Genomic DNA, 13,454 nt, shown 5'->3' with positions numbered 1-13,454 from the left:
ATATGTGTGTGTGTGTGTGTGTGTGTGTGTGTGTGTGTGTGTGTGTGTGTGGAGAGAGAGAAATAATTAAATGAGACAATTTTTTTCCGTGAGTCTCGTGAGATCCTTCACAAATATACAGAAGTTACTATATGAATGCACAAAGACTAGATTTTAAGCAATTCGCCCAACATTAATGCACACAATCATATGTGTATTCTGTAGTAGCTTGTGTGTATTTACGAAGGGTCTCACATGAATAGGTAGATACACTTGAATATTAGTGTGTATATATATATATATATATATATATATATATATATATATATATATAATCAAGTTGAAATAAGAACTAGTAGCTCCCTGAGAGTATACGAACTAATCTTATTTGTCAATTTAAAATGATCAAGAATTAGAAATTTATGAAAAATTTAAAAATGTGGTGATATTTATGTAATTATGACGGTGTATTTAGAAACTCTTGATAGTGCATCTAATAACTAATAGTACGTTCACAACATGTAAGCACTATTATATTATAGATCATGAGTATAATATTAACTATCTACTTATCTACAGATGTATTGTCAAACATTTCTAAATACATACATTATAATAGTTACATAAATATTACTGTATTTTCTTTAATTTTTAATCTTTGATCATTCTATATGAATGAATGGGATTACTCTACAAGTTTTCACGACTACTACTTACATGGTCTGCCCATAATCTTCGTATATTCCTAACCCATCCTTCTGAATTGGTACGTGTCATGCTTTAAACAGTTGCACTTCCTCTACTTTTCATGCTCTTTTTCCCACTTTCTTTCTACACCTTCTATACACACAATTAAATTAAATATAATTAAAGTTAGTGACATGATTTGATAACTCCAAGGTATGCATGGAAAATTCAATTCATTGAACATTAATGGACGTTCCTTATTTAATTCATATCATGCATGTCCTGAAATATGGTACAGTACTACATTCTTGCATAATCGTAGTGTGTTGTGTGCATATATGTGATCAAAATATCCCCACTTCAACTTCGAAAGATTCTGTAAGAGGATTGGTTGAGTGTTACTTTGAGTTCATGAGAAAAAATTTCAATTGCTACTTAAACATGTGTTTTAGGCAAAACTCGTCTTATATAATTCATTCTAATGAGTTAATACCCGATTTGGTCCCCCGACTATTAGCATTTCACCACTTTAGCCCTCGACTTCTAAACTTGCTCAATTTCATTCACAATTATACAATTGTTAACCAAAATGGTCATAATCAGGAATATTTTATAAGTTTAGACAAATGACTATTTTAGTATTTTAGGTAAAAATTGCATAGTTGGGGATAAAATTGAACAAGTTTGAAAGTTGATGATCAAAGTAGTGAAATCTTAATAGTCGATGGACCAACTCGAATATTAACTCTAATTCTAATTGTCAAAAGATCACAAAAAGTGAAACTGTAATTATTAACTTGTTATTTTAGTATACACTTATTATTAACTTTTTCATATTAATTTTTATTTAAATTTAAAATTTTTTAAATTTGACGGGTCCCGCCAAGACCCGCGGGCCTACAGCGGGGTGGGACGACCTCCCTTAGGCCCGTATTTTGACGGGCTTTTTAGCCCGTCCCGGCAAATGGTGAGCTTTGGCGGCCCCCGTCTCGCCGACCTATTTCGATAGCTCTAAATGTAGGCCAGACAACATACAAGTTTATTTTTAACATACTGCAAGTTTAACCTGTAATACACTGAAAATAAAATTATAGTATATTAAAATAAATTTGTATAAGCGTTTCACCTTACAATATAGACCATGATCTACCGTATAATTTGACATAACTATTGCACCTTAACCCATCAAGCCTAACCCAATAAATTAGGCATATTTGGTCCAAAACCCAAAAGCCTAGCATATCGATCCATAGTTAAATTGCACTCATAGTTAAATTGTTGTCACAGCACAATAGAACATTATCTTATTGCTATTAATTTCATGATTATGTTTGGTGACTCTTAAAATTTTTAAATTAAAAGTTCTAGAATAAATAGAAGTTTTGATGAATACTTTACATGGATATGATTTTTACTAGCTATTTGTACTGTTACTCGGGCTTGTCTTGGCAGCTACCAACTGCTATGTGAATATATTTTGCAACCCAGGAAAGGTTCCACCTTTCTTGTCTGATGTTTTATCCTCAAAGGATTCCAATAGTGACAGTTAAATAACCTTTTCAATTTGATGTGCAAATTCATGTTGTGTTTGTGGAACAACGTTTGTGTACCAATGAAAAAGCATAAAGATGGAATATAATTTATGGAATTTTGTATATGGTGCTAACAAAATTGGATACAACAATGTAATACTGTGTAATTTGGTGCACTGGTGGGTATTGTCACCATGCATGGAGGGCACCTTGTTAATAGTGACTTACTATAATTATGTATATCATATATGGTTGTAATATGATATTATTAGTATTGATATCAATTAGTATCATTAAAAAAAATCATATTCATAGTATGCAGGGCCTTGAAAAGAATAGTCATGTAAAGTATAATTCGCGTACTTAAAAGATATTATTGCCAACACTCTTTTGGTCAAATTTATCACATAATAAGGTCTTTCTACTACGGTTTACCTCTGTGTGATTTGCAGGCTATTACACACAAACGAATTTACCCTATGCACATGCATTCCACCCTCGTGTAGTGACTGCGAGCTTTTCTCGTCACCAAAATATAGTATGCAGCGCTAACCTAATTAAACCTAGCCCTTGCCAGCCAAGGGAGAAAGGAAAAAGTAGCCCAATTATTCAAGTCATACGTACTCAAGGAGTTTTACTACATGGACTCTCAATCTCAACTATCTCACTTTGATTCTCTTATGTGGCAAAAGATTATAAGTTATCTTCATCTTGTCGATTCCAAGAAAAATGTCAATATTAAAATTTTGACGAACAATAATATTGACAGATCACATGACCACTTATTTTAATTAATTTTATTTTGATTGTGGGATGTCTTTTTCCCATGATGGGACTCAAATCGAAAAGAGGATAAGGGTGAATTAGGACGATTCATTTTATTCTATAATTTTTTTTTTAATTATTTTAATTTGTTTTTAGGGTTTTCATGGCTGATATTTGAAGCCCAAATAGTATTATTTGATGTGCATATATATATATATATATATATATATATATATATATATATATATATATATAGATTCTGTAATTTGTGTTTAGATTCCTTTAGTGGTTTTTTTATCCAAGTATTTAAAATATTTTTGTTATATATTAGTACCAAGCTAGCTAGCTAGGATAATGGATTCTTGAGTGGACAATTCAAGCAAAATATTCTTCTACTATTTCCAAGTATATATGTTTTGTTTAATTTTCTTCATAATGATGTCAAACATGTTATATTCCATTGTCTTTTTGTTCTAAATATGGAATGCTTGTGCAAAACCATCCTTTTAAAAATTGTTTATAGTAATAATATTCATAGTATATATGCCACGATTTTAAAATTATTAGCTATGCGAGAATGAAGTTACACATCGTGTTCCTTACATATGATGCTATATATATGCATGGTCGGTCCAAACATTTTATAAATTTGGGATAAAATTTTTTAAAACGCCCCCTATATGAAGAATTAAAATTAAAATTTAATAATACTAAAAAAAATGATAATATCAAATAACATAAAATAAGATTAAAAAATTAAGTTTTGAATGATTTAAGTTTTATATGGTCCTGTTTATTGAACTTGTTAATTAAGCTTCTGATTTAATTTCTCAATTCTCATTGTCCAGCCATAACTTATAGCCTAATCTGCAATTCTGCAAACTAAATTTCTAATTCCAAAATGACAATTCCTAATCTACAATTCTGCAATTCGCCAATTATATTTCGCTAATCTGCAAACTAAATTCCTAATTTATTTAATTATTTAAATAGCAAAGTGACAATTAGGAATTTAGGATTCCAAAAACAACAATACAACAATACGGCCTAATATGCATTAAACAATTCTGCAAACTAAATTCAACCAAATCATAGTTTTCAAAAAAAAAAAAAAAATAATAATAATAATAATAATAATAATAAAATCTCAAATCATAAAATACCTTTACAAATTGCAATTGCAGATTAGGCAAGCGATTAGGGCATTAGGTGAAACCATGAATGCACTGCGAAGAGTCCGGAGATGATTAGGCGAAGGCGTGGCGACTAGCAAGCCGGTGAACTAGAGAGTGGCGAAGGCGCCGCGAAGCACCGACTAACCGGAGTGACCGGCGATTGTTGATGGTATGGGTGAATAGGTAGATTTGTAAAGAAGATTTGTTACTTGACGATTGTCGATTGCCCATTGTTATTTGGCTTCTGAGCTTTTAATGAATTCATTATTACCGTTGAGAAGATTTGAATGGTTGTTGTGGCGTAGGCACGATCGATGAGGCGGCGACTCTTACCCTCCTGGGCGGCGTAGGTGTGCGACGTCTCTTCTTCGATTCTTCCATCTTCTCGACTTCGATCAAATTCAAAAAGCAATTAACCAATATTTTTTAATATATACTCGGTACTAAGTAATATATATATATATATATATATATATATATATATATATATATATATATTATATATCTTATGGCCTATAGCCCCCTCTAGAGATGGATCTTGGGCATGGATCCAGCCTTTCCTTGCCACCTAGGTCGATTTGTATTTTTTGCAACAATAAGAAAAAGTGGGGTCAATTAATCTATAAACAGGTAACGAAAGGGAGTCATATGTAGTATTGTAGACTTGTAGTACATGATCTTGGAGGAACAAGGTCTCTATATATCTTGGGCTAGCCCATATCGTATTCGAGGCCTAGTTTCACTCATTTACCCATCAAATGGTTGCTTCAGCCCAATACCTTTCTTGGGTCAAACCCAAGAAAATCCCGCACCATCACTAGGTGAAAGGGGAATTGGGCAGGCCCACTTATTAAATACTCCATCTGGCCCATCAGCTCATTCTTTTATTATTTTGGGCCGTAGTTGAGAATATAGATTTGAGAGACAGCTAAGCCGACCCAATCCGTGTAGAACTCGGAGTTCGGACTCTTACCATTTAATGTCGGGTCGTGGATTAAAATCCCTACTGATTCAAAAGGTCCTTTCTACTCTCCACACAAATCAGACATCCAACTTTGATCTGAGAGACATAATTTCCGGCGAGTCGCGGCATAGATGTATAACGGAATCGGTTTACCGACGGCCCGGGGCTCCGGGACGAACGGTTATGTGCAGACAAACAAATTTTTTGTGAGGTCGAAGACCAACAAGGTGCTAGTGGATGGCGCGAGGGGTTTTGGGGCGGATCAGGGAACCGCCGGCATGACGCGGAAGCCTAACAAGGAGATTCTGGAGCACGACCGTAAACGCCAGATCCAGCTCAAGCTGCTCGTCCTCGAGGAGAAGCTCTCCGAGCAGGGATACACCGATGCGGAGATCGCTGAGAAGTTAGAAGAGACTCGGAAAACCTTAGAGGCTGCCGCCGCGTCTGAAGCTGCCGGTGGGCCAACCGCTCATTCTGCTTCATCATCTGAAAGGTAACGATACCGATACCGGTCTTACTTCTCCTTCCTAGTATTTTGTTTAGACTATTTAGGTTGAAAATGTATTACGCCGCATATATCAGTAGCTTCATTGTTTTGAATAGTGTTGTTGACACAGATTTGAATATTGCACTTGAAACGTGAAGGATTTATGTGGGACTAATAGAAAGAAATGAGAGGAAAGTTGGTGCGTTTTCTCCCTATTGATGATAAATTTATTTACATGGTAATAATCGAAAGAGAATGAAGAGGAGAGTTAATGCTTTTTCTCCCCTTTGATAGTAACTGCTTGGAATCTTCTTAAGAATAGTTAATAATCGAAGTGGCTATTGTGAAAATTTAACTTGCTGAGAAACCTTGTCACTTTTTACATGTTCATCGGGCCAGCATTTTTATTCCTCATATGGTTGTTTAAAGTTGGCATAAGAACTAACATATTTCAAGATGTTTTAGGGTCTCTGAAACACAAACCCACCAAATTGCTGCCTTGAAGGTAAAACAGATGGAGAAATTGAAAGCAGCACTTCGGATAGGAGCTGAAAACGAGAATCAAAAGAAACAGCCTGATCCTACTCTAGCTCTGGATTCTGTGTTGAGTGATGATGAAGATGATAGGGCAAAAAATCATAAAAATGATGGGGGGAAGGATACAAGAAGAGGGAAAGATGAGCCTAAGCATCACAAAAAGAAAGAAAAGAAGGGAGACCATGAGGATTCCTCTGATAGTGATAGTGGTAAGGAGAGCATTGAAAGGATGAAGAAAAAGAAGAGCAAGAAAGGTCATAGAGAGTCTGATTCCGAAATTGATGTTAAGAAGAGGTCAAAAAAAGCTACAAGGAAGCACAGTAAGAGTAGAAGATACGATAGCTATTCTGATTCTGAATCTGGATCTAGTTCTGGTTCTTCCTCCGAGTCTGATTATGAGGATAAACGTTCAAAATCTAAAAAAAGACATGACTCTGATGACGATGCACAGATGAAACGCCAAAAATCTGATAAAAATCATAGTTCTGATGATGCATCTGATAAAAGGCAAAAATACAAAGTTCAAAAGGGGAAACTGCCTGAATCTGAAACTGATAGTGATCGGGATAGCAAAAAGTATCAATTGGCAAGGAAAATAAATTCCTCGGAACAAAGCAAAGGGTACTTGGTAGATAAAGATGGCTCTATTGCTGATGACACCAAGAGAAGTGCCAAAGAGAAACAGAATCGGAGTCGGAGAAAGTATGAATCAGAAAGTGACTCTGGTTATGAGAGAGAAGCAAGAAAGAAAAATGAAAAGATGGGAAGTAACAGAAATGATAGTGATGAGAATAGATATGATGATGGCCATGAAAGAAAACACCAGAGAACTCAGAAAGTTAAAAAACATGACTCTGAGGATGAATATGATAGTGACCATGTTGTAGAGGAGAGGAAATTCCAAAGAAGTAGAAGACATGAATATGATGGTGACTGTGATGTGGAGGAGAAGAAATTCCAAAGAAGTAGAAGGCATGAATATGATGGTGACCGTGATGTGGAGGAGAAGAAATTCCAAAGAAGTAGAAGGCATGAATATGATGGTGACCGTGATGTGGAGGAGAAGAAATTCCATAGAAGTAGAAGGCATGAAGATGATAGTGATGATGATGTGAAGGAGAAGAAATTCCAAAGAAGTAGAAGGCATGACTCTAGTGATGATGAACATGATAGGAAATACCACAAAACTCGGAGGGCTGAAAGACATGATTCTGAGGATAAATCTGACAGTGACAGTGATGTGAAGGTGAAGAAAGTCCAAAGTAGTAGAAGGCACGACTCTAGTGATGATGATCATGATAGGAAATACCACAAAGCTCAGAGGGTTGAAAGGCATGATTCTGATAACCATGATAGGAAATATCACAAAACTCAGAGGGTTGAAAGACATGAATTTGATGGCCATGATAGGAAATATCACAAAACTGAGAGGGTTGAAAGACATGATTCTGAGGATGGATCTGACAGTGGTAGTGATGTGAAGGAAAAGAAGATCCAAAAAAGTAAGCGTCATGACTCTAGTGATGATGATAGTGATGCTAGCAGTGATCATCTTATCAGGAGCAACAGTGAAAGTGATTCAGATAACAAGAGTAATTATCGTAAACACGGGCAGACTGATAGGAGGATTAAGTCCAAGGAGAAGAGTGGAAGTGGTCATGTTAGTGATTCTGGTGGCAGAGGAGAACCCAGGAGGGGTAGAGGTCATGCACTAGAGGATGATAAGAAAAAAGAAGTGGATTCTGGATTGGACACATTCAAGAAGTTAGAACAGTTGCGCCAATTGAGAGCAGATATCACAGATGGGTCAGGGAGTGGTGATCAAGAGCTTTCTAGAGGCAAGAGGAAGCTTGATGCCAACCAATTCGATGAGCAACTAAAAGCTAAGTCAAGAAAAAGGGAATCTACTAAAGAAGAAGAGTCCTACAATGCAAAGGTTGAATCTGAAAAACATACAGACCGGGATTATTACAGCAAAGATTCACGATCAGCAAGATATGATGGAGGTCACAGGGGAGGTAATGGTGATCAAGATGTCACAACTCGTAGGAATGAGTCTCAGCGTGAAAGTCGGGGAGGCGATGGGGATTTTTCTAGGTATGGAGAGGATAGAAGAGAAAGCAGGAATGATGATGACAGACAGGGGAGGAAACACAAAAGAGATGATGATGAACATGAAAAACATGGAAGAGAGCGTGAAGAGGAGAGTGGCAGTAGACGGCGTGAGAGAGATAGAGAATATGATTCTTCCAAGAGAGCAAGATATGAGGATTCACGCTCTACTGGAAGAAGAAGACACGATGATGAGAGGTATGATGACCGGAGATCAAGGCGTTGATGATGCACTGTATCTGATCCCAGAAATGTCTAGAGGTGAGCTACTCTTGCCTGTATATTGGGGATTGCTAAAATACATTATACTTGAAATCTTCCTTTGTCAAAATTTGTATCATTATGTTGTGTGCCCGCATTATTCTTTACTTATTATTATCATACTTTCTGAGTTTCAAATATAACCCTGTGGTTCTAGGATGGTCTTGGATTGCTCACAATGTTTACTTATTCTTTTATAGGTTCCCTGTGGTTCTCTGTCAAGTGGCACCTGGCCAAATTGCTGTACTACATTACCCGATGCTTGGGTTAGGGAGTTGCTGTTACAAATTATCTCTTTTTTTTTTTTATCTGCTTTTTGTTCAATATTATATGTCGTTCCAACACTAATTTTTGACGGATCTTGGTTGTGTTTGCACAAATCCACCTGTTTTCACTCTTCACTATGTATGAATTGTATGCTTTACATAAGTATGAATTGTGGGTAGGAATCCCCTTTTTTTGATTTGCCATTTCTTGCTACTTGCTGGTTTAAGCTGGAGTCCTACATCCCATTCCCATTTCACCTTGAACTTAACCAAATGAGTGCTGATTTGCTGATAGTCTCTCATGGATCTTCATAACTCTTTATAATTATACATTTCAACTTTCCAACTTATTACTAAAGTCCTGTTTGACATTAGGGATCTTTACACTTTACACCAGTGATGTGGTTGATTAATATTGATTCTTTAATAGAACTTGTTAGCATATTCATTAATTTTTCATTTTGACATCTATAGCTGCAAAATCTGCTATGAGTTATTTTACCTAATTAAACTGAATTTATTCCGCATTTGATCCCCGACTTCAATTAATGATTACAAATTAAAATAAAATATATTACTCCTTTGTTTCATTGTAGTTGTCTTACTATTTATCAGTCCAATTAATTTTTAGTCTTGCAAGTACGACAATACGAGCAATAAGGAGTCAGGAGTACTTTACATCACTTGAGTTGTGAGTAGTGGTATATTAACTTTCTTGATTTGTGCTAGTTCTAAGTTAGTTTATCTTTTTGTGGTCATTTGACGGTCACAATATGGGTTTCACCTAAACTATATATATCCAAATAATAGTTATAGCCTTTTTTTGTAAATCAAAGTATGTCATCACTTGAGTTTAAAAATTAGTAAAAGTTAAAAAGTAGAGATTGAAAATATAGATCATGTTTTTTCATAAAATTATCATTTAACCTCTTAAAACTTTTACTCCGTATCTATTTTCTTTATTTATGCATTATTGTATAAAAAAATGTCAATACTCACTCTTCATAGTATAAGATTTTTTAGTGTAATTTATGTGATTATATACAAGTAGAGTCCATCCCCGTATACATCATCAAGTGGTTCATGGTTGCGAGTTTTCAATTTTTATTGATGGAAAAAAAAAATGATTGTAGCACGTGAGTGTTTTCTAGTAAAGTACGGAGTCTTTTAAGTTTTATCACCTCTTCTATATTCGTGTGCCTGCAACAACTACAAGGCGTCATCTTCCAATCATCCTTAAAAGAAATCTCCGGTGATGGCGACAGCGGGAGTGGTCGCCGCGATATTCCTCCTGGTGGCGGTGTACTGTGCCGTAGACCCATTCAACCACAGCCCATTGTCGGGCCTCCCGGACTTCCACGCCTACAAAGTAGACCTGCCGCCGTGGTCCGAGCTTCCGGTGGAAAAGGACACTCAGAATCTGCTTCAGAAGTCGGAGCTCAAGTTCTTGAACCAAATTCAAGGCCCGGAGAGCATCGCCTTCGACCCCCATGGCCGCGGGCCCTACACTGGCGTCGCCGACGGGAGGGTTCTGTTCTGGAATGGGGACAAGTGGATTGACTTTGCTTATACCTCCCCCAATAGGTGAGTCAACTCGTTATCTTCGAGATTAGCTTTTCAACCCATTTTCAGTACTGCAATGGGGAGAAACATATGGAAAAACTGGATTTTGCCCTTTGCTAGTTTTAAGGTTTCATTGTTTTACTTAGGAATCTGATATCTATTTAAAGTTGTCAAAAATCTGTTCTTTGGATTGAGGTGGCTGCTCTAATGCTGAATTGGATCAATAATCATGCTAATACTTCATGGACAAGTCTTTTAAATTTGAAAGAGAAATGGTTACTGGAGCATTTGCATAAGACTATAAAGAGTATATATGGTTCATTAAGACTACTCCTAGACGTGAAACTAGCCGACATTGTCTTAGTTGTCATAGCGGTTATTTGTTCCCTAATGATATGTCCCAAGGGACCTCAACTATGGGGAATGTTGAGGTTCAATGTTATACAATAGATGAAGAGATGCCTGTTTAGAGATTTTTATTCTGTTTCGGTATATGTTTTCAGGTCTAGTATATGTGATCCGAAGCCAAACCCAACGCCTTTCAGCTACGTTAAGAATGAGCACGTCTGTGGCAGACCTCTGGGGTTACGGTTTGACAAAAGAACGGGTGACTTGTATATTGCAGATGCCTACTTTGGGTTGATGAAGGTTGGGCCTGAAGGTGGTCAGGCAATGTCCCTAACAACAGAGGCTGAAGGAGTTCCTTTTCGATTCACAAATGATCTGGATGTTGATGACGAAGGGAACGTTTATTTTACAGATAGCAGCATCAATTATCCCAGGAGGTAACTTAATGTAATGGCTCTGTTTGTCAGAGCTTATTTAGGAGCTTATAGCTTATTTTAAGCTACTAATGAGCTATAAGCTCTGTTTGGTAATGTTTCCAAACTATAGTAGCAAACAGAGCTTATTTAGGAGCTTATAGCTTATTTTAAGCTACTAATGAGCTATAAGCTCTGTTTGGTAATGTTCCCAAACTAAGTTAGTAGCTTAATGTGTGCACATGGAGAATCGGGATTCCTCTTCTGATGGGTTTAAATTGTCTTGGAACAGCCTTTTGAATGACCATACTCCCTCGTTAACTACTTAAACTTCTGTTTTGATGTCTTATATTCGTGTGTCTTATATAAATCAAATTATATGATGACAATTCCTAAGTTTCTCCTTTCTTGTTTTCAGGAATTTTTTTCACCTGTCTTTCTCAGCAGAAGATACTGGGAGAGTTCTCAAATATAATCAAAGAACAAAAGAAACCACTGTTCTCCTCCGCAATATCCAATTCCCGAATGGTCTGTCTCTAAGTAAGGACGGGTCCTTCTTTGTATATTGCGAAGGTTTAATGGAAAGGTGCGTTTCCTCACCTTTTTCTATGTGTGGGGGCAATAATAGAATAAATTCATATAGTATATACATATCGTGTGTGTGTGTGTACAATATTGTGGAACATTTGAGACAATCTAGTGTCTGAACTTTCAATGCTCGTGTTCTGAATGACTAGTCAATTGTTGTTTATGCTTATCGTGTGGTATGGTAGACTATTGAGGTAATTGTCAATGTACCATATATTCTTTGTAGGTTGAAGAAGTATTGGCTGAAAGGCGAGAAAGCAGGGACCTCGGAATTAATGGCTGTCGTGCCAGGATACGCTGACAACATTAGAGCAAATGAAAGAGGCGAATTCTGGGTAGCAATCCACTGTCGTAGATCCGTTTACAGTTACATATCCGGTTTGTATCCCAACCTGCGTAAGTTCTTGCTGAAGCTTCCAATCCCATTGAAGATCCATTACCTCCTCTACATAGGGGGGCGGCTCCATGGGACGATCGTGAAGTATAGCCCGGAAGGCAAGGTTCTGCAAGTACTGGAAGACAGCCAAGGGAAAGTTGTCAAGGCGGTAAGCGAGGTAGAAGAGAGGGATGGGAAGCTTTGGATTGGAAGTGTTTTGATGCCTTTTATTGCTGTTTATCAACTAGACTAGATTGAACTATTGAAGCTCTCCATTAATGGCACCTTCTAATGGAAGATGGATTGTACCTTAGGGATTAGGCCTCCCTATCCAATTTTTTGGGTTTAGGTGTATGCTCCATTCCTTCATTTCTATATTTATGGTTTTATATGAAACAATGATGATGTATATATTATGGAGTATTTATCTTCAAACGTATTTCTTGATGGTTGTGTGTAGCCATTTGCCAATTGTGTTATCTTCCTTCCAAAGGAAAATGCTCATTTTTTTACGAGACAAAATGCTTTTTTTTGGATGAACAATCTAGGTTGCGGATAGCTTATTGATTCATATTAAGAAAATCAATGATCGCACCTATTGACAAAAATTTAAAATTTAGTGGTTATCAAAGTGATTGTCCACATGAGACAAGTACTTAATTTACACACTTAGTTTACCTTTTGATTTTCTAAATTTTTATATTTTACATGTTTGAGAAATAGGAAATTCACAAAAAAAAAAAGAAGATATTTGATAAGTATTCCCGTCCATATTTTGTTGCATACATGTCCGGTCCCGGTCTCCCTACTTGATAATGTCATTCTCGAGCATGACCAACCTCAAAACTAGTCGACATGTACCATTTGTATTATCGAGCAAGTTTCCACTCAGCGGCAATACCTGACCATATTAGGACGGGACTGACTATTCGACCTGCACTTAGGCCATAATAACGTGATCTAAGGGAGTCATGCATCTCAAAACACATGGAGGGATCTGCATAGCCTCCGACCTTGCTATGTGCATGAGTTCCACGTGCCATACATGTCGGGGACCAGCATGTACTCACTTGCATCTCCTATATATACCGCATTAAATGTGATAAGAGTAGTCTTTTGGCATCTCCATTCATATCTTGAGCTCGGGACCCTTCGATCCACTATTGAGTAACTCGAGTCACCCTACATAAACCAACAAGCGGACTTGAACATAATTTTTATACGGTCCAACCATCATACTTTACTTATATGTAGGAGTTATTGTATTTACTACCTCAATATTATTAACAAATAAATACTCAATATAATTGTCAACTCTAGAAGAAATTTTCAAATTGAATGAATCGAATATGTTTCCTGGATTAGTTTCATAATAGTAAAAATATTGAGATACTATATATT

The 13,454-nt window shown here is 36.5% G+C and overlaps 2 protein-coding genes across 5 annotated transcripts; both read left to right on the top strand.

The window, feature by feature from the left end:
- The first annotated feature begins 5,139 nt into the window (after nucleotides 1-5,139).
- LOC109191647 (protein starmaker-like) lies at nucleotides 5,140-9,034 on the top strand. Of its 4 annotated transcripts, none has more exons than XM_019342266.1 (4): nucleotides 5,140-5,595; nucleotides 6,055-7,479; nucleotides 7,528-8,509; nucleotides 8,708-9,034. In XM_019342266.1, exons 1-3 carry the CDS (start codon nucleotides 5,234-5,236, stop codon nucleotides 8,462-8,464), a joined length of 2,724 nt encoding a protein of 907 aa, XP_019197811.1. In that variant the 5' UTR covers nucleotides 5,140-5,233; the 3' UTR covers nucleotides 8,465-8,509; nucleotides 8,708-9,034. The 4 variants fall into 4 exon arrangements, with proteins under 4 accessions (XP_019197811.1, XP_019197812.1, XP_019197810.1 ...); XM_019342267.1 differs by having other exon boundaries at nucleotides 6,055-7,514; nucleotides 7,569-8,509; XM_019342265.1 differs by having other exon boundaries at nucleotides 6,055-8,499; nucleotides 8,700-9,034.
- Nucleotides 9,035-9,892: 858 nt separating this feature from the next.
- LOC109191616 (protein STRICTOSIDINE SYNTHASE-LIKE 3-like) lies at nucleotides 9,893-12,516 on the top strand. Its single transcript, XM_019342223.1, has 4 exons — nucleotides 9,893-10,349; nucleotides 10,832-11,113; nucleotides 11,508-11,675; nucleotides 11,904-12,516. Exons 1-4 carry the CDS (start codon nucleotides 10,021-10,023, stop codon nucleotides 12,304-12,306), a joined length of 1,182 nt encoding a protein of 393 aa, XP_019197768.1. The 5' UTR covers nucleotides 9,893-10,020; the 3' UTR covers nucleotides 12,307-12,516.
- The last annotated feature ends 938 nt before the right edge of the window (nucleotides 12,517-13,454 follow it).

The sequence above is a fragment of the Ipomoea nil genome, unplaced genomic scaffold, assembly GCF_001879475.1.
Source record: "Ipomoea nil cultivar Tokyo-kokei standard unplaced genomic scaffold, Asagao_1.1 scaffold1708, whole genome shotgun sequence".
Lineage (NCBI taxonomy): Eukaryota > Viridiplantae > Streptophyta > Magnoliopsida > Solanales > Convolvulaceae > Ipomoea > Ipomoea nil.
This window is presented reverse-complemented; position numbering and strand designations above follow the sequence as displayed.

Bases quoted from the DNA above. Each gene is read 5' to 3' on its own strand.
- LOC109191647 (XM_019342265.1), top strand. From the start codon at position 5,234: ATGTATAACGGAATCGGTTTACCGACGGCCCGGGGCTCCGGGACGAAC. The intron at 5,596-6,054 runs GTAACGATACCG...AAGATGTTTTAG, and splicing joins TCTGCTTCATCATCTGAAAG to GGTCTCTGAAACACAAACCC.
- LOC109191616 (XM_019342223.1), top strand. From the start codon at position 10,021: ATGGCGACAGCGGGAGTGGTCGCCGCGATATTCCTCCTGGTGGCGGTG. The intron at 10,350-10,831 runs GTGAGTCAACTC...ATATGTTTTCAG, and splicing joins GCTTATACCTCCCCCAATAG to GTCTAGTATATGTGATCCGA. The intron at 11,676-11,903 runs GTGCGTTTCCTC...TATTCTTTGTAG, and splicing joins TGCGAAGGTTTAATGGAAAG to GTTGAAGAAGTATTGGCTGA.